The sequence below is a fragment of the Anthonomus grandis genome, chromosome 6 (genome assembly GCF_022605725.1).
Source record: "Anthonomus grandis grandis chromosome 6, icAntGran1.3, whole genome shotgun sequence".
Lineage (NCBI taxonomy): Eukaryota > Metazoa > Arthropoda > Insecta > Coleoptera > Curculionidae > Anthonomus > Anthonomus grandis.
This window is the reverse complement of record NC_065551.1, coordinates 29028862-29048504: the sequence shown is the minus strand read 5'-3', so window position 1 is coordinate 29048504 and position 19643 is coordinate 29028862. Positions and strand designations below refer to the sequence as shown.

General features: G+C 30.2%; 2 protein-coding genes across 2 annotated transcripts; one reads left to right on the top strand and one right to left on the bottom strand.

The window, feature by feature from the left end:
- Positions 1 to 1163: 1163 nt before the first annotated feature.
- LOC126737164 (Krueppel homolog 2) lies at positions 1164 to 7017 on the bottom strand. The gene is made up of 5 exons (XM_050441926.1): positions 6651 to 7017; positions 2715 to 2896; positions 2549 to 2616; positions 2284 to 2417; positions 1164 to 1836 (listed from the first exon to the last, which is right to left on the bottom strand). Exons 1-5 carry the CDS (start codon positions 6806 to 6808, stop codon positions 1599 to 1601), a joined length of 780 nt encoding a protein of 259 aa, XP_050297883.1. The 5' UTR covers positions 6809 to 7017; the 3' UTR covers positions 1164 to 1598.
- A 4627-nt stretch (positions 7018 to 11644) lies between these two features.
- Positions 11645 to 18076, top strand: LOC126737836 (protein fuzzy homolog). Its single transcript, XM_050442893.1, has 7 exons — positions 11645 to 11824; positions 12876 to 12997; positions 13045 to 13192; positions 13254 to 13379; positions 13447 to 13644; positions 13708 to 13907; positions 16711 to 18076. The coding sequence occupies exons 1-7, from the start codon at positions 11747 to 11749 to the stop codon at positions 17102 to 17104; spliced, it is 1266 nt and encodes a 421-aa protein (XP_050298850.1). The 5' UTR covers positions 11645 to 11746; the 3' UTR covers positions 17105 to 18076.
- The last annotated feature ends 1567 nt before the right edge of the window (positions 18077 to 19643 follow it).

The window sequence follows — 19643 nt, the reverse complement described above, 5'->3', positions numbered from 1 at the left end:
ATAACTAGTTACAATACTCAAGACTTTCTCTAAATTTTTGTGAAGCCGACAGGATTTCAAGAGTGAACGCAGCAGTATACTAACTTGCCAGGATGTAAAATAATCCAAAACACTTAATTTTTTACATCCTTGTTGGAAATAAAATTATATATTTTTATACAAAATAATAATTATAGCAAACCGCACCTATCAGCTTTCAATAATTAATAGTTATAAATTTTAGGCATTAACGAAAAAAAAACGTATTTTGGGGGAATATTGCTAAATGTGACTATAGACACAGACAAGCTGATGAATCTAGTGCTTGACTGAACAAAACTATTAAAAAATATATGGAATATAAAATATCATGAAAAATTTCCAATTTTTTATTGTAAAAATTAAAATGATCCCTGTAGTATCTTAATGTAAAACCTGATTTTTAAAATTATTCAGGTTACATCACTCATTAGTCGCCTGATATAATTCCATGCATAATTAGATAAGTGATTCTAATCGGATTATATTTGTCAAATAAAAGGTAAGCAATTGAAAGTAGTCGTGGATTTTTTCTTAAAGAGACTTTACAAAATACTACAAGTTTTGGTCTCGAAGATGAATCGAAAGATTGAAAATAGTCTACACGTGTTTTGCCCCTAAAGGCATCATCAGATTCTAAAAATTACATTGCATGCACTCTACGGATACTGTTATTCTTTATCGTAATGTAATTTTTAGAAGCTGTTGATCAGGTCTGATGATGCCTTTGGGGGCAAAACACGTGTAACCTATTCTCAATCTGAGTATAAGATCGAGACTTTTGACCAAAACTTGTAGCTTTTGTAAAGGTAAACAAGTTTAAAGTCGCTGCTATTAGAAAAAGATGCAATCAATAAAATCCAAATAGAAGTGGGTCAGATAAAGAACCTTCCAATTGGTTAAGCAAATGGTAAACTTTTTATTTGAATTTTAAAATAACACATATCTTAATTTACTTACACCATGGACAGCAATAATTATTAAATTACTACTGTCCTGATCTAAAACCTTATTGTTTAATAACACAATACAAAACGAAAAATGACATCCATGACAACAAAACACCCAATACATACATATTGGTAATAATTTACTCTTACAGAATTTTTATTATTTTAAAAACTCATGTTCAGTAAAGCTCAATATAGTGTAGGTAAAAAGTTTAATAAAAACAGTTCAAAATACAAATCTCTCCTCCACCAGTAATTTATAAACCATATTATAATTTTACTAAAAACATTACAATAATAACAACATAGCATGATGTAAGTCACTAAGGAACAAAATAATTAACAACTGAAATTCACCGGAATTAAAAACAGTGCGGATGCTACATCAATGACCCGTGAAAAGTAAAAAATATAACCATGCAGTTACTTCATACTTCAAAAACGAACTTATTAATATAAATGTGTTAAACATTACAAGAAAAAAACCCAAAACATAAATATCAAATTGTTCTAAATTGTCAAGACGCCTAACTTACCCACCACATAATACATGTTTAAAAAAAAATAATAATAATTTGTTCCAAACTGAAATTAAAACTATACAAACTTTGTTTCAAATACATTTTACTATTACTGAGCCTGTGCTGGGGGTGCCTGCATTACTGGCGGCGATAATCTACTAACAAACGCGATACAGCTAAGTATAACTTTGCGCACTATTTCCGGCATGTTCGGTTTATTCGCGAGATTCTCGCTAACTATTCGCAGTTCATGGAACATGTTTCTTGTGTATGGATTCCTCCTGGATGTGTAACGTTGAGAAAGGAAATTGTAGTAGATGAAAGGAGTCAGTATGCCAGCTCTACCTCTGCAAAAAAAAACAAATATGTTTGTATTTCCAGTATTGTATGTAATAAATTAAAGGAAGGCATAGAGGACGTCGTCTGCAATCTACTATATATTATTATTCTTCTATTGTCAATCGTTCATAAACATAAAAATTGCATCATGTACAAAATTGTGAAGAGTGCACCATTTCATAAATATGATTTGGATATGTGATTGTAAGAAAAAAAAAGTCAATGGGGTTCAGGTCATATGGGCGCGGTGGCCATTGGATGGTTCCTTCCCTCCCATCAATTATAAAAAGTAGTATTGAGATGTTCCTGTTTATTTAATCTCTCCTGTTCTATTCATAAACGATCTTGCTCTTCTCGTGAAGTCAAAATGTCTGCTATTTGCTGACCATTTAAATCCGTTAAAAAATAATTAAAGAATTCAAAATATACAGGTATAAAATTAAATGTTTACTTACGAGAGTGCCATAACAACTGCATAAGGCATCAGCAAAATTTCACTCAAGGCAACCAACTTGAGGATGTTTAAAGACTGGAACTCAACAAATGAAATCAAAAGTCGACATCCCCACCATGAGTTTTGTCCAAGAGTCTAAAAAGATTTTTTATTATGAGGTTTTATTAGTAAAATCCTAGTTTTATATCTGATTTTATATAATTTTTCCCTTTGAGATATATCATCTTATTTTGGAGATTTTATGGCTATTAGGAAAGAATACTTACATCTAATAAAGTAAGAGAATAACTCGAAGCATGAAGAATGGCAAACAGTAACACTGGAAGAAGAACCACTATAAAAAAATGTCAAGGATCTATATCAGTCAAAATATCAAAATAAACCTAAAATAATTATTCTGTGGCTTATAGTTAAAAAAAACAAAAAGGATACATGTTGCCGGAGCAACATAGATGAATATTAGTGAATAAAACAAATAATGTCCACTGTCCTCTTGAATTAGTTCAGCCAAAAACTGTCTAGAAAACTGCACCCTTCCCAATCTCTGATGTAATCTTAAGGCACTGATGGCTGCATTAGCAATTAGAACTTTGTAGTAGCAGCTTTGAGCATTTCTGTAATAAAATGAGCATATCAGTATAACTTATCAACATACTTATAACATTATCTGGAAAAAATCTTTCTTGGTTAACAAGCTTGTAAAGTTATAATCAAATTTAGCAGGTTGGTTATTACTGAAAAATGAATTGTGACATTATTTTTTTAAAAATTATTAAGGAGATATTTTTCTTAGGATAATGATACAATACTTTTAAATAGAGAGATAGCAAATAAAAGTAGAATGGACTTAAATATGGTGTGCAATAAAAATCAATTCTTGACCCAACATGATATTTAATTATTGAATTTGAAGGATCCTCTTAGCTGACAATACAACAATAATTTATTTAATAAGGATATACATTTCATGTCATGTAAGGGGATACATCTTATTATTAACAAGTTATTTCGAGTGGGTTTAATTGAAACACTTATTTGTTAATTGACTTATAATTGAAACGTATATATGTGATTATCTGAAAGTGAGAATAGAAGTCTACATAGACATAAACCAATAATTTTTTTTTAGAAATAGTTAAAATGTTAGCAGTTTATGAGCCAGATGAACCAACAAATTTGCAATCATTTCAAAAATGTTTTAATATATACAGTGAAAGCTCTCCTTGCGGACAGCAGAGAAAGTGTTTCAGTTTCGTCATTTGGAAAAGAGGTTTAATATTGGGAAAATGCAAGCAGCTGAAATTGCCAAAAATAAAGAAGATATCAGGAGTAAATGGCAATCAGGAACTAATATAAATCAAAAGAAGGATTTTTTTAAAAAGGAAGGTTTTGCTATAGACAAAACATGTTTTGAGTGGTTTGTGAAAGCTAGAAGTCAGAACATTCCAATCTCAGGGCCGTTAGTCAAAATGAAAGCTAAAGAAATCGCCATTACTTTGGGCTATCATAATTTCAGTGCGTCCGACGGGTGGCTGCAAAAGTGGCGCAAGAGACAAAGTGTGAGTTTCAAATTCATATCTGGCGAAGTTGCTGCAGTAAATCAAGTTGATATGTCACAATTTTTGGAGAAACTTTCGTCCATGTTGCTTGGCTACAAACCAGAAAACGTGTACAACGCAGATGAAAGTGGACTTTTTTTCGCACATTGCCCGACAAAACTCTGTCCCTTAAAGGAGAAACATGTGTGGGTGGAAAGTTGTCTAAAGATAGACTAACCATTTTATTCTGTGCAAATATGGCCGGTGATTTGATTGTGATCGGAAAAGCGGCTCGCCCCCGTGCTTTAAAAAACGTTGCTATTAAGGATCTACCAGCAACTTGGAAATCCAACAACAAGGCATGGATGACCCGAGAAATCATGTCTGAGTGGTTACTGGAATTTGACCGGAAAATGGGAATACACAAAAAAGCAAGTCTTTTATTTTCAGACAATGCATGCTCTCATCCTCATGATCTGAAAATGAAAAATGTGAAAATTATATTTTTACCGCCAAACACAACTTCAGTTTGTCAGTTAATCAAGGTATTATACAGAACTTTAAATTTTATTCTCGGCATTTGATTTTAAAACATATTTTAACAAAAATTGACGATGTCTAAAGCTTATCTGAGCTTACAAAGTCTATTAATGTGTTAGAAGCTTTGTATTCTATAAAAACAGCATGGGATAAAGTAAATTTCTCTACAATTAAGAACTGTTTTGGCAAAGCTGGATTCAGAAAAAGTGGATGTAGCTCAGAATTTGCTGAGTAAAATTATTGCAAAGCTGAAGACGATCTGCCCTTAGCGACACTTGCTCAGTTACTGCGACATGCCAAACATTTAGGAGTAGCAGACCCCCAGAAAGTAGATGATTTCCTGGCCTTAGACAATAACATAACAACAGAAGAAAATGCCATTGACAACTTTTTGAATTTGGATGTAGAAAGCCCTGGCCAGCTTGAATATGGTAGTCCAAATGACTCAGAAGAAGAAGTGGAATTGGTGCTCACTAAGAGGTTCAAAAACTATAAATTCATATGGGGAAGCTCTAAATCATATTTCTATATTGAATAAATTTGCTAAAGATGATTTCACTGCATTTCAACATTTAAAAAATTTAGAAAGTTATTACAAAAATTGTCTCCTTCAGCAAAAGATGGTGAAATTTTGTCAGACAAACATTTTAAACTTTTTTCAAAAAGCTAAATTATAATGTTTTTTTTTTTTAATTCTTGTACCATGTATTGAGGCATTTATGTTTTTGTATGCGTATACATACATATAGATATATAGCATAAATACATACTTTAAAAATGTGGCGAGTTTCTGTTTCGTTTTCCTCATAATTATGTATTTCCTCATGATTATATACTCCGTTATTTACACTCTATACTCACATACTTTCTTTTCAACAGACACCTCCCATAAGAGGACAAAATTTATGGAACCGTGAGTGTCCGCTTATGGGAGCTTTCACTGTATTTGTTTCTGTTGCTTTGTTTTCAACTATCTTAAACTGTGCCACAATCTTATATGTCAGTAGAAACTAGTGTCACATGCAATTAGAAAAAACGTTTTATTTAAAATTAATTAATATATAGCTCTTCAATATTTAAACTATTTTTTTCTATATGATGAGGGTCTACTGGTTAAGACTCTTAAAAGTATTGAGTTGAAATTCTCAATAATTTAACAAAAAGTAATCAAATAAAGTAGACAAATTCAGACATAAACTTAAAAAAAAAAAGAAATTAGATTTGAGACCTTAGGCAACTTAAATTAACATTTGAAAGTAAATTTAAAATTAGGGAAAACATTTAAAAACATCAAACATATTAAATCCTAAGCTCACAACTCTAGTGTACACTGCAGGTTAATGAAAATGAAAATAAGTATATATTTATATAAAGTGAAAAATTTGATGGTTATAATATCAAAATCATTGTAGTAATTTTTAATTCCATTAACCCATTCAGGATGCACATTAAAATCAATAGTTACTTCCTCTGACCGGACACTGGATTGAATCAGAGTTTTTGTTAAGAATTTTATGTGCAAGGATCATAATGTTGCTCTTTGTTTTTAGTTAGGTATGCTTCAAAAATTTTCATATAAACAAAAGATACTAATGGCCTGCAAACTGGAAAATGGGTTAAGCAGTTTTAAACAATGCAGGTAGAAGAGAAACAGCTACTCTGTTGCAACTTATAGTAGAGGCATATTAACTTACTGATTGAGTGGTACAAAAAAACTTTACCAAAAGTCAAAAGCAGTTCCTATTCACCCCATTTTACTGTTCTAGGAGCCGCTATGCAAGTAATATGAAATAATATACTGTATTTATAGACATTTTAGTAATATTTGATATAAACTTAACAGATTAGTCAATTTATTTACAACAATTATTATAGAGAAGGTTGAATGTAATGTTTTGTAGGCAAACAGAAAAGTTTGACAAAATCAGCCTCTACAACTAATAACAACACCTTATAAAAATTATTATGTTGATCACCTTCAAACCTCAGATAATTAATATGTATATGACATATATATTGCCATCATCCTATTATGGATAAAGTAATATTCCAATTTATTTGTGCAATGTTTTGTTACTAGTGCCTATATCATTTCATATAGATATTTTATATGGCGGCAATTAAATATATGAAAATTGTTCATAGAACTGACTTTGAACCTGAAAAAAAATTACTAGCTTGACGACATTGAAAATTATAGATCCACTGCATGAAACATAAAAAAATGTAGAATCTAAATTAGTATTCTTATAAGGATGAAGTCATAATAAAGAGAAAGTTTTTCACTTACCCAAATATTGGGATAAAGTATGCAGTGCTAAAAAGAATAACTAATACACGCATAGCCCAAAGACCACAATCAATTTTGTGGGTAATTGCGTGTTCTTTTAGGGCGTTGAAATTTAAGCCCCTTTGGGGCTGTGGTGGAGGGCTAGTTGCTTCAGCCATAATTAAAAAGTTTTTATTTAAGAATATAAAACGTTCTAGTGATACTTTTAACCGAATAACATAGATTTTTGTTTTATAATTTATAGGTCTGTTTAAAAATTAAAATGAAATCGGCGAATCACCTCACGTTGGAAAAACGCAAAGGAAACTCGACTTTCCACTTTACACTTTGCACAATTACAAGTGACAACTCAACTCAACTGATTGTGACTTAGACTTATGATGACATTAATTTGACAGTCATAATAATGAATGACAGTAGCAGGGGTGCGTTCGGAAATCGTTACCTTGCGATCAAGGTTATACCAGGGTACCATTGGGTAAATGTATGACATCACTAAAAAATATATGGGTAATATTTATAGACCTTGAGTAAATATTTGTTATGTGTTTGTAATTACGTTGTTTTAGCACGTAGATTTGATATTTCAAGATAGGATTTTCTAAACGGGTTTGCTAAATAACAAAATGAACCTACAAAACATACAAGATATTATAATAATTATATGCATGTAGAAGACGGGAAAGGCAGTATGATTAGCCATGGCGAATTTTGCCAAGTTTATTTGCCAAAAAAAAATCAAGACTATTTTATTAAGTATTTGTTAACATTAGTAAGGAATTTGGTTGAAGTTGGATCGAAAAAGGTGTTTTGTGATTTTGGTATGTCTGCTAGACCTTCCAGAGGATCAAAATCTCACTCCTGTATATCATCTACAATTTTTTAAGCAGTGCTAAGAAAGTAATTATTAAAGTCGATTGAATTTAAGCTTTGAGATTCTTCAATTTTTGTTTTAGTGTTTCCACTATTTTTATGTATAATTTTCCATATAGATTTAACAGGATTAATTGAAGAATTTATATAGACTCTTTTGCATTTATTATGGCTGTACACGTATTGCTTTTTTAAAATCAATTTTATATTTTTTATAAATTTTTATTTCGGTTCTCAGGTGTAAAATATTGCTTACTAATATCCCCAAGAAACCTCAGAAGATGTTCCCTTATAGCTAGCAGATCATGACCAAACCAGTCCACATCTCCCTCTGACCTGACATTTACCCACTTTTCTGGAAAGGACTCTGATAGAGCTATACTTTTAATATATTCATAAATAAGTCACATTTTTTTCAGCATCAACGTGTTTACAGCCAATAAAATCCCATGATTCATTAGAAAATGAATTACAGTAGACACTCGATAGTGGGAATATCGGATAGCGGAAACCCCGCATAACGGAAACAGCACTATTTTATGCATTGACCACCGTATACCGTGAACAAACGATCCCCCGTTAATGGAAACAAATGTAATTGGATCGATAGTTCGCCAGTAACGTAGACGAAAGCAGCCGGTGCTTCCCCGATATGCTGTTTTTGGCGTTCTTCGAATCGATAGGCGCCGTGAATCGATTGTGTGTTAAGCAAAGCAGGTTGTTATCGTTTGTTTACGTTGTCTATTAGTGTGGTTTTGAAGTTTAGCGGTTATAAAGTTTAGTGATTTTTATTAGTGTGACTTAAATTGTGTTGGTGTTAGATCGTTTATAAATTAAATAAAATGTCGCTTAAAAAACCAAAGTGTTTTTGTGTTCTAAGTGTTCCAACCCTCTATGAAAAATCTCTTGTAATTCAAGACTTAAATAATGGACAAGTTGTTACATATTTAGCGAAAAAGTATGGTGTGGCAAAATCTACAATTTGCAAAATAAAAAAGAAAAAGTAACTGATTTCTAGTGCTGTTAGAAACACGTATGTTGGACCAGGTAAAAGACAAATCCTAAAGGGTTCCCAGTTTCCAAGAATGGAAAAAAGACTGTACAAGTGGTTTCTTGACCAACGGAATAAACATTTAATGGTAAGTGGCGACATGATTAAAGAAAAAGCAAAATCCATTTATTCACAGCTCAATGAAAGGGATAAATCATTTACCGCTAGTGAGGGATGCTTACAAAGATTGAAAAAAATATTTGGAATTCGTTTTTTAAAAATTTCTGGGGAAGAACTGTCATCTCAACCAGAGCTTGTAGACCCATTTAAAATGGCTCTAAAAAATAAAATAGCAGAGCTTGGAATCTCATTGGATCAAATTTACAATGCTGATGAGACAGGACTTTACTGGAAATTATTACCAGAAAAAACATTTGTCTTGTCAACAGAAAAAACAGCTCCTGGTAGAAAATTGGAGAAGCAAAGAATAACATTTTTGGCTTGCACTAATGCTACTGCGCTCCATAAAATTAAACCATTGGTGATTGGTAAAGCGGCAAAACCAAGATCGTTTAAAAATTTCGAGTGTCCTGTTGACTATGAACATTCTAAATCAGCTTAGATGACTGCCGCAATTTTAAAAAAATGGTTTCATTATTCGTTTGCACCACAGGTAAGTTTTCCTTATCTATAGTTTTGTTTTATGATTAGTACAACCATATTAATTTTTTCGAAGGTTAAGAGGTTCTTAAAAAATAAATGTCTGCCATTGAAAGCTCTACTTCTTCTGGATAATGCACCATCGCATCCAACCGAAGAAGAATTAAAAAGTGAAGATGGACAAATTATAACCATGTACCTGCCACCTAATGTTACCCCACTCATACAGCCTATGGATCAAAATGTTATTAGGCTAACAAAATTGTACTACAGAAAAGGTCTTCTATCATCCATAGTGGCCAACAATACGAATGTCATTGATGCCCTAAAAACCTGACAATAAAAGATGCAGTGATCAATTTAATGTCTGCTTGGAATCATTTTGATTCTCAAGTTATCAAAAAATGTTGGAAAAATATTTTAAATGTGCCCTCTATACATGATGTAGACAGTGATGATGAAAATGTACCTCTTTCTCTCCTAAAACACCAATGGGACAGCACTGCTCAGAAACCCATATCTGAATGTCTTGGTCTTTTACATAAATTGACACCTCAGGTAAATTTTGTCATTTTATATTTGAATATTAAGTCTTAAATTGGATTACAATTTTTTTTTTAGGGAACTGTTGAAGATTCTGACATTGTAGAGTGGAATCAGTGTGACAATAATATTTTTAAGTAAGAATATGAACTTTATGTTATGTTAATTACGTTTTGTTTCTGTTACTTCTGGTAATTATAAATGTTTAGTATACATAAAGTATAACCTTCGTTAACGTGAATAAATCGATAATGTGAACAGCCTTTGTTTTTTTGAGTTCACGGTATTGAGTGTCTACTGTAAAAGAATTTAGTCTTCTTTGTATAATTAGCCTCGATTTCTGTTTGGTATGTAAAGTAGTTTTGCCTGTAACAGTAGTTGAAATAGCAAAAATTTGACTATAGCCATCCTCGCACTCACAAAGACATTATCCAAATAATTATCTTGCTTGGTAGGCACCTTTATGGCCTCATTCCGAAACCAACTAATATGTCAGATAATTTTACAGCATTGGGACTGTTTGTTCTATGGTGTACATTAAAATCAGGGGCGAGAATACTTTTGTGATTTTTAAGGTTATTTTGTAAAAATTCCAAGCTTGACAAAATGTCCTAATGGTGACCTATAAATCTAAGATTCATGCTTTTAAGTTGTACCAACAAATTTCACAGTCCCTCCACCTTTATACTCCTTTCATCTAGAAAAAGCTATTGTACATCTACCGATAAATTTGTAATGAATGGATTTCTTCATCACACATAAAGTGTTCAGTTACAATGATCACATCTATGTCTTTATACGACAAAAGATTCCACTTATAAAACCTTAATGTTTCCTAAAGATTTCCCATTTATAAAAAAAACATACAAGGAGTTGAGTTGCAGCCCGACATTCTCTTTTCTTCTCACTATGTGATAATTGATTACACTTGACTGCCTGAAATTAATTAAAATATTCTTCCAGGCAGTTAAGTCTCTATCTCTCTTTACTTATCGTAAAATGATTGAACGATCAAGTTAAGTCGATTTCTCGTTTTACCCACTTTTAAAATGATAAATCAATGTGAGATGATTGAATTTACTTAAATTGACCGCCTGGAATTAATTACACTATTCTTCCAGGCTGTTGACTCTATTTCTCTCTTCACTTTTTTTATTTCTGTGTGAGGGTTCAGTGAACAAACAAAAAAAAACATATGTATTAATATATTATCTTATTGATGAATTATATACAATGAACATAGAATTTATAACGTGGGTAATTAAAATAGCAATATTGCTCATCTCCCATTCGGCTTTGAATTTTCACAACGAAAATTATGTACTTTAAATTAGGAAAATTTGAAATAAAAAATGAGATTAGCCTAGCAACATTATATACATGTTAGAAATAACAAATTCAATTTTACGTTCAAAAATGTCAGGGACTATATACCGTACTGGCAAATTAATATTACTATAAAATAATATAACTAGATAGAAGAATAGTGTATCAGAAGCAAGTACATAACAGTGTATGAACAGTGTGAAAATATTGTATCCCCATCAGTAATCCTTTTATATATGTGGGCATACAGTTTTTTCTTTGTCATACCTTAGTAGTTGAGAATACACTGTTATGAACTCCCTTTTCTAATGCATTATTCTTCTGTAATACTAAATTTCTAGTACGGTATTCTGGACTAATTTTAAGTTACTCGATGACGTGATACAATTACCTTACCCAGCTTAGGGTAACCATCACTAGTTTCATCAATAAAGCGTTTACAAGAATTTATTTCAACAATTACAAAATAATCTTAAAAATAAACCTTAAAATTAATTATTTATCATATTCAATAATTTTTCATTAACTTAATTCTACAAATGGAAATCACCAGACTACAACCCAGAGAAACAGCCTATGCACTGTTGTCGGCTTCTTTATTTACTTTTTGGAGCGAACAGCTGTTTTGTATTTATGTTAAATTGTAAAATATAGTTGTGTACAAACATTTTGTTAATATTCTTCCAATAATTGAATACAAGTAATGTCGGCCTATGTAATGGCTATCACGTCCGGGGGAGGCCTGCCGGTATTTTCTAGAAGAAAGGGAAACTCTGAAAGTGTATGTTAAATTATTATAGTTATTCTTTTTTTGCAGTACTAACTAAATATTGCTTTTGTGTAATTATTAGAACTTTACATATCCAATATCTACCTTTAAAATGTTGAGAGCAATTAAATAAATATGCCCTTCAGTCATAACTATTAATAAAATATCAAACTGGTATAATAGCCCTTGATCATAATCACTGCTGATTGCCCTCCAATTAACACTAATAATAGTGGCAGAGGCAAAGTTCTTATATTAAAACATTTCAAAAAATAATTATAAAAATAGTGATGTGCACAAGTAACACAATGAATACATATTTCACCAAATAAACATACATCATAGAAGTGAATCCCACTATACTAAAAAAACAATTAAAAATTATTTTTTATGAGTATATGTTCACTATTTAGTTTACTTTAGTTACACTCCAAATTGATAATCCGTGTCTCTTATCTATTGAGCCTACCTAGGGAGAACTAAAGCTTATTTCTAGAGTCGATAGGGTTACTCTAAAAATTAGTTTTAGTTTTTCCAAGGTTAACTGAATAATTTGTGATTGAGATTAATAACGTGAAAATCTGTCTTGCAAAGCCTATTTTATAAGGACAAAATATTAACATTACCCTGCATTATCATTTTGTGTAAGGAGCTATCAAAAACAACAAACATTCAACATTTTATATTAACCTTCCTATTCCAGCTTTTGCTCTTACAAAAAATGCAATTTATTGTAACAGCAAAAAAATTTTCAAACATCTAATTTGCATTTCACTTTCTTGATTATCAATATTAATACTATTTAGGAAACTGGTAAAATCATTTTTATATTCAAAGGCATACTACAGAATACACAAGAAATTTATTACACCATTGTGTACTCTCTGCCTTACTGACTTTACAACAATTTAACCACTTACAGGTTAAGTGGTATTGATTTATTCATATAGGTACATAACATTTGCAATCTTACTCTTGCTGCTCTTTACCTTTTAACCACCATAGATTTTTGTTACATTTAAAGTATTGCTACAAAAAAAATGGAAGGGTTTTTCAATTCTAGCTTTCATTCTCAACCCTTGGATCTTTAAATGGGGTTCATATGTTTGGAAAACCATTAAATATTGAGCTACTGAATACTCTCACTGATGACTATGGTGTTGCCTGGAAAGAATTCAATGACAGGTAATACATTTCATTAGTTGTATTCAAATTTTATGATGATATTTTAGTCTGGTCATAATTGCTTTGGCCACTGGTTGCTCTACCGATGTATTAAGTCGACTTCTTAGAATTTGTTATGACGCTATAGTCCTGATTGTTGGAATCGATGAAGCAAAGAGCCAAAGAAATATTGATAGATTAAAGAGGGAGTTGAGGGTAAACTTAAACATATCCATAGATTAACAAATTTTTCAAATAAATTACCTGTTATTTTTAGGTATGTTATCCAGTAATCGATAGACTATTAGACTCTTTGGATTGTGGGGACTCAAGCAGCAAACATTGTTCAGATATTGTGGGATATGTGGAAACGATTTTGTGTCCAGAAAATCATCTCATTCAAGTAAGTCATAACCACTTTTTAAGTTCCAATTGTTTTATGTTATTTACAAGTTTTGGATAATTTTTAGATAGTTTTAGACTCTTTCAGTGAGTGCGTTGATTCCATGTTTAGCTGCATCTTAATCAATGGAAAAATTTCAGCAGCAACTGAGAATTGGTGGTCTCTACATCCAAATGAAATAAAGCTTCTTCTTCTCTTAGCGGTCACAGAAAATAAGGATATTTCAAAGGATATCCCAGTTTTTTTACCATACAAAAGCCCCACAGTAAGCATTTAAGGACATCTTATTTATGAATTAAATTTTTAATATTTTTATTTGATTTTTTAGGTTGCATTTCGTTTTATTGCGTGCAGCTTAATATCAGATGTTCAAGTATGTTGTTTATGTGGGTCCACTCCAGCCCTTTTGGATATCGAGCAGGCTGCTACTCAGTGTTTTAAAAATTCCACGGATATTTTAAAAGCCGCCTCACAGGTTGCTTTAAGGAATTTTCCTTATAATATTTCAGTGGATCCAGGTATTTTGGGGTAAGTAATAAATTAAAATTAAAAAGTTACACATCACACAAAATATAATTTTTATTAAAGCCTGTAGTTCATAAGTCTTCTTTATGTCAATTGAAAGGCAGTTAAACTGATTGATTCTCTTATAATAAAAGATACCATTGAACTGCGAGTAGGATGGATATTAATAGATTTACTAAACCCTAAGCATTACCTAGTACCTTACTCAATTTAACAATAAAAATCATGACTGAAAAATTAATAATCGAACTTTTCGAAATTCGTATTAAAACCTACTGTAACTTGTAAGCATTAGAATTATGGGAGTATTGGCTGCATCTTGCTAAATTTACAAAAAGTGAAACTTCTTGCATAGACTCGTTGTCACATCCAGAGGCTAATCTAATATTACTTATTAAAGCTATATACTTCATTTCATTCATCCATCCAATTAATTTTCTTACTACTAATAGTTAATAGATTATTTATTAATAGTTGTTAGGTTATATTACAGTAAATTAATTATTTGCACATATATTTTAAGTCTCTTAAGCAAACAATTCACTTCCACAACATGATTGCCAAGAAAAATATTATTTCTATTAAGGTAGCTAATTAGCTGTCCATGCAATGCTGATTTCAAAACCTTTTCTATACATTTCAGAGTATTCACTATAGGCTTTGATCAAAGCCTGTGGTCTTTTTTCAAATTTGATTTATATATTATAAATACAGTTTTGCTTAACATAACCTAACGCAAGTAAGCTCACTATGTACCAATATCTTATAAGTTATTTCAAATATAAGTTTCTTTATTCCTTTAGACTTTAAACCATAATATAATGTTTGAAAACAAGTTTTAATACACTAATGAAAGTCCCACTGTTAGTTTCATGTTTTGCCTTTACCTTTACTTCTTGCGGTAGGAAATTGTACAACTCTATTCCAACATGGCCGATAAATTTTATGAAAGTAGTATTTTTAGGCTTCTTTGTGATGATTTTCGAATTAATTCTAGACTTAGTCGGATAATTATGCTTCATGAGTTCGCTAAAATTTCTTTTATGTATGTATTCTATACCTGATAGAATGTATCAAAATGCATTAGCAAAAAGAGTTTAAATAAATTCTTCCGTGGAAAACACAGGGTTTACTGTAAATTACTTTTATGAACCATTTTTGTTGTTTAATTTAGTTTTAGTTATAAGTTTCTCTTCTTTCTTCAGACTCTACAACATTGATTCTAGTGTTTTAATATTGTTCTAATTGTTTAAATTTATGGATTAGACTTTTACGCTTATTTGTGTTAAGATGTTGACATGACATTCCCATTTGAGAAAATGATCGATTTGCAGACCTAGTTTTTGTATATCGTATTTTATTTGTTATTAGCTGGTTTGGCTTTAGTTTGAAGTTTGCCTTATTTAAATTTTGTTGACCACACCTGATCAAGGAAAAGGCAATGTATCTTCTAGCTGTACTTAGGTCTGTGGCTATATGATATTTACAGGTTGGGAATTAAACATGTTTTATTTAAAGTATTCATGAATTCTATAGTGATTTTAAAATGTTGAGCTAAAAATGTTCTTAATGTCATTACAATTTTTTAGCTATAGTCCATTTCAAATAGGTAGAGAGTAATAGAACTTTGGTAAAAAAGTATAATAGACCATGGTATGACAAAGGCGTGCAGGCAGGCATTATTACTATAATATAAATTAAACTATTATAACTTTATTGAAAAAATAAAAATAAAAATACATATTATGTTTTTATTCATAAACAAATTGTTTTTTCCGTCATTCGATTTTAATAAACTTTCAAATTTAAAATAAACTTTAAAATTTAAAATGGAACATTCAGGTTTGGAGCTTTTATCAGGGTCTGTCAATTAAATTGTCAATTATCACCGAATACCATTGCTACAAATTTCCAAATCTTGAAACATGAAATAAATGTTACAAAAAAAATACAAAAAATAAATATCTTATAGGATTCTAATTAATGAAATGAATATAAACGTAAATTCTTAATTGCGTGTACTCTATATTTTAAATGAAGTCTAGAAATCCTTTTATTCTCCTATTTATTTTTTAGAATATTTTCAGGAAATAACTAGAATAATATTTTAATAAAAATGGTCAAATTGCAATAGTTTTATCTCGAGAATTTTGTGAACCAGAGTCAATAACTTTAATATATTCCGTATTCTTTAGTTAGGAATTTCTTAAAATGCTCTCATTTATTTTACACCAAATTAAGATTCTTGAGGACAAATATAAGAGTAAAAACGTGTTCACTAATAAAAAACTCATAGAGCATATGACAATTGAGTTAATATTCTGATAAAATGTTCCAGAAATATTTAAATTTCGACACAAATCATTCCTTAAATATTCACAGATACCTACTTCAGAACATTTGATAATTATTTGTAGAGTATGTTGTGCTATTAGAGTTTGTAACTACTAATAATTTTATGAATTTTTTAGATATGTTTAATAACCTTGTATAATTTAATAAATATTTTATAATTAAGGTTTTTTTTTAATAAAGAAATAATAACTTCAAAAATAACCACACGGTAACAAGCACTGCCACTTAATTGACTTACATATGGAGAATATTCTATTTTTACTTTGGCCAGAAAATCCACGATCAAGGTTTTTTGATTGCACCAAAGAGCACAATTGAACCACTTTCATTCCATTTTTTTATATCGTCATCTCATGAATCCATTTTGCCATTTTTTGTTTGTTTTACCTAATATGCTAGCTTCAGTTTAAATTTTGTTTTCTTATACTATCTTTTGCCATTTTACTTCTAGGTTACTCCTTATTAACCAAAAACTTCGTAAGTACATGATCTCGAAAAACCCGCATCAGCCAGCTTCTAGAAAAACGTCAAGCAGCTCACACCGACTGGATATACTCAGAACTTTCTTCTATCAGGCCGTAATGAACTTTCTAATTCCCAACACGCAAACTTGGCAAGAAAATAATTTACACGACGAACAAAAGACTGATAAGTTATCATTGGACGATCAAAACGAGGGCACCGAGACGTATTGGTGCTCGGAATATCACAAATGTCACGCGTTAAAAGTTGGCAATAATATTTTGTGTGTTTTGTATAACTCAGCTACACCGACGCATGCCATGAGGTTGATAAGTAAGAGTACTCTTAGCTTGCTGATTGCTGATAAGCAAGTTTGTTGGTAAAATGGATGATATTAAATGATATTTCCAAATTAAAAAAAAAAAGGTTCACGGAACATAATACTGAAAACACTATTATTTCATTTTTATTTTTTTGACTTATTTATTTTATTCATTATTCATTAGTGACAATAATTAGAATGCATAAAGGAACATATTTATTTATAAAGAGATCAACTAGGTTAAATTGAAATCTGTCAATAATGATTTCTCCATCTTCTTTTTAAGAATAATAAACTAATACTAGGTATTATAAAATAAATTAAACGTACTAAAATCTATTTTAATATAGTTCTACTAAAAATCACTTATACAAAAATTACATAATATAAGAGTTATAGAGAAATGTATTTGGAGTTAACCAAAACATATTTTTGCATTTTGCATAGTCCCCCAAAGAAAAAATCACATGGGGTTATATCGGGGAAGCCAGCGGGCCAAGAAATGTTCAAAATTCCACTATTTAAAATTTAAGTAACATTTAGTGATTGACTGAAGTAGAAGAAAGTAGGAGTCAATAAACATGCCACGTTTTATGAAAAAGTTGCAAATGAGTTTTTTACATAAATGATTTTCTTCATGCATTGTAATAAATGTTTCTTAAATAAATACAATAAATTAAATAAATAATGTTACATAAATACATTACATTAAACTCTAACGATATATCAAAAATATAATAGAATGAAAATAATTAAAATAATTAAAAAGTTCATAAGGTGTCACAAAAATCGTAAATATATCCCTCAGGTCTATCTACTCCCGTGTATATGCCATGAACATAGAACGAATGCATGTTTATATCGTACTATAAATATGTGATCTGTTATACATATTAAGTATTGTAAACGTTTGTTGTAACCATCCTATCTCTGTATTTTAATTATAACTGTATAACTGGAACTTACGTCCTAAAACTTATTTAAGTAATATATAATATAGATATTTTTATACAAATTAAAAAATTACTGAATATTTGGGGTTTTAAATTTATTACCAATGTGGCTTTTATTGAGTACAGTATCAATAATATATACATTATACTTGTTAGTTGAATTCGACATGTGCGTTAGTTTTTAAGAAAAATGCAAGAATTTGCTCTTGAACTTTTCGGGAAATAGTCAATGAAGTTGGCTTTACAAGAAATGTACAATTGGTTTTTTACATTTCGCCTTCGATAGTTGAACTACTTACGTGCTTTACTTATTATTTAGTGGAGAAAAAATCAAAAATATTGAACAAAGATCATCCAAACACAAAAGTTTTGACTTCACAACAATATACAAGGACATTAATAAGGAAAATATTATTATTGGTTTATTAGAAATTTTCAGATTCATTTTTGTACTTCAGAGATGGATCGAATAGATACAGACTAATAACCCGAGGTTATGATTATGATTACCAAACCCCAGTAAGATACTTTTTTTATACTGTTTATACTGGATGTCTTGGTCTAAATATACGGAGGTGAACTGATTTCTGTTATAATATAACATATTATGTTGAATGAACTTGTTTATAAGAAATTACTTCCTACATCCTCTAGTCTAGTATTATTTGTCTTTAGCGTTACTCATCTGTAAAAAATGTTATGTAGCCACTGGTATTGTATATTTTACAATTTTTCAGATAATATATATTTTTTTAATTTCTTTAACATCTCATCAACATATGCTTTATTGCGATAAAATAAACTTATGTTAAAGCTGGAGTAAAAGAGAAAAATGTATATATCTTACATTCACCTTAAAACTTTTTGTAACAAAAAACCCTGTATATAAACCTAAATGGCAGTCTTAGCATTATTAAAAAATGTAATTAAGAACTTAATTATTAATTAATGTTCCAATTCTAAAAAAAAATAAAACATATGCAAAACAGTACATTTAAAACAAAAACAGGGAAGAATCACCAAAACTAACGGGCAATTTAAACATCAGAGTTAAAACTTAAATAAAAATAAAACAATATATATAGAGTTAAAATACGTAATAAATAAAAATTAATTTATTTAAACACAAAACTTAACAAAACAACTACAATATCAATGGATGGTGTCCTGTGCATGTAGTACTGTAAAATGGAAATTGAAAACTAATATTTCTCTTGTAGGTCCTGATGGAACAATTGCAAATCAATTTTTTTAAATAATTTAGGCGCTGACACTATTATGAAGAATTTTATAAAGGGTTAAGAGGTCTCTTCTTTGATGACGTACTGTAATAGGAGTTATATTTGGGAATCTTCATAATTATCTAAAATATTCAGCTTACATGCTACCAGTTTTAAGAACCAGTGCACAACCAGTTTGAGTCTGTTAATATGAATTCCATAGTATGGGGACTAGATACAGAATTCGTGCTCAAGGTAAGGAAGCACAAGGGTAAATTAAAGGATTTTTAAGGACCTTATATCCATAAATTTTTCGGTCCTTCTACTAATAGATTCATGGATCTGAATGGCCCTAGGTCTTTGATAACAAAGACTCTTTCAAGACTGAATTGATTAATTTTGTAATTGAATTCTTTTCAATGTCTAG

What these genes read in the sequence shown, in the direction of transcription:
- LOC126737164 (XM_050441926.1), bottom strand. Translation starts at nt 6,808, where the DNA reads ATGGCTGAAGCAACTAGCCCTCCACCACAGCCCCAAAGGGGCTTAAAT. An exon ending in TACTTTATCCCAATATTTGG is followed by an intron (nt 2,897 to 6,650) that starts GTAAGTGAAAAA and finishes ATTTTATTACAG; the next exon opens with AAATGCTCAAAGCTGCTACT. An exon ending in ATTCTCTTACTTTATTAGAT is followed by an intron (nt 2,418 to 2,548) that starts GTAAGTATTCTT and finishes AAATCTTTTTAG; the next exon opens with ACTCTTGGACAAAACTCATG.
- LOC126737836 (XM_050442893.1), top strand. Translation starts at nt 11,747, where the DNA reads ATGTCGGCCTATGTAATGGCTATCACGTCCGGGGGAGGCCTGCCGGTA. An exon ending in GAAAGGGAAACTCTGAAAGT is followed by an intron (nt 11,825 to 12,875) that starts GTATGTTAAATT and finishes TTTCAATTCTAG; the next exon opens with CTTTCATTCTCAACCCTTGG. An exon ending in GATTAAAGAGGGAGTTGAGG is followed by an intron (nt 13,193 to 13,253) that starts GTAAACTTAAAC and finishes TGTTATTTTTAG; the next exon opens with GTATGTTATCCAGTAATCGA.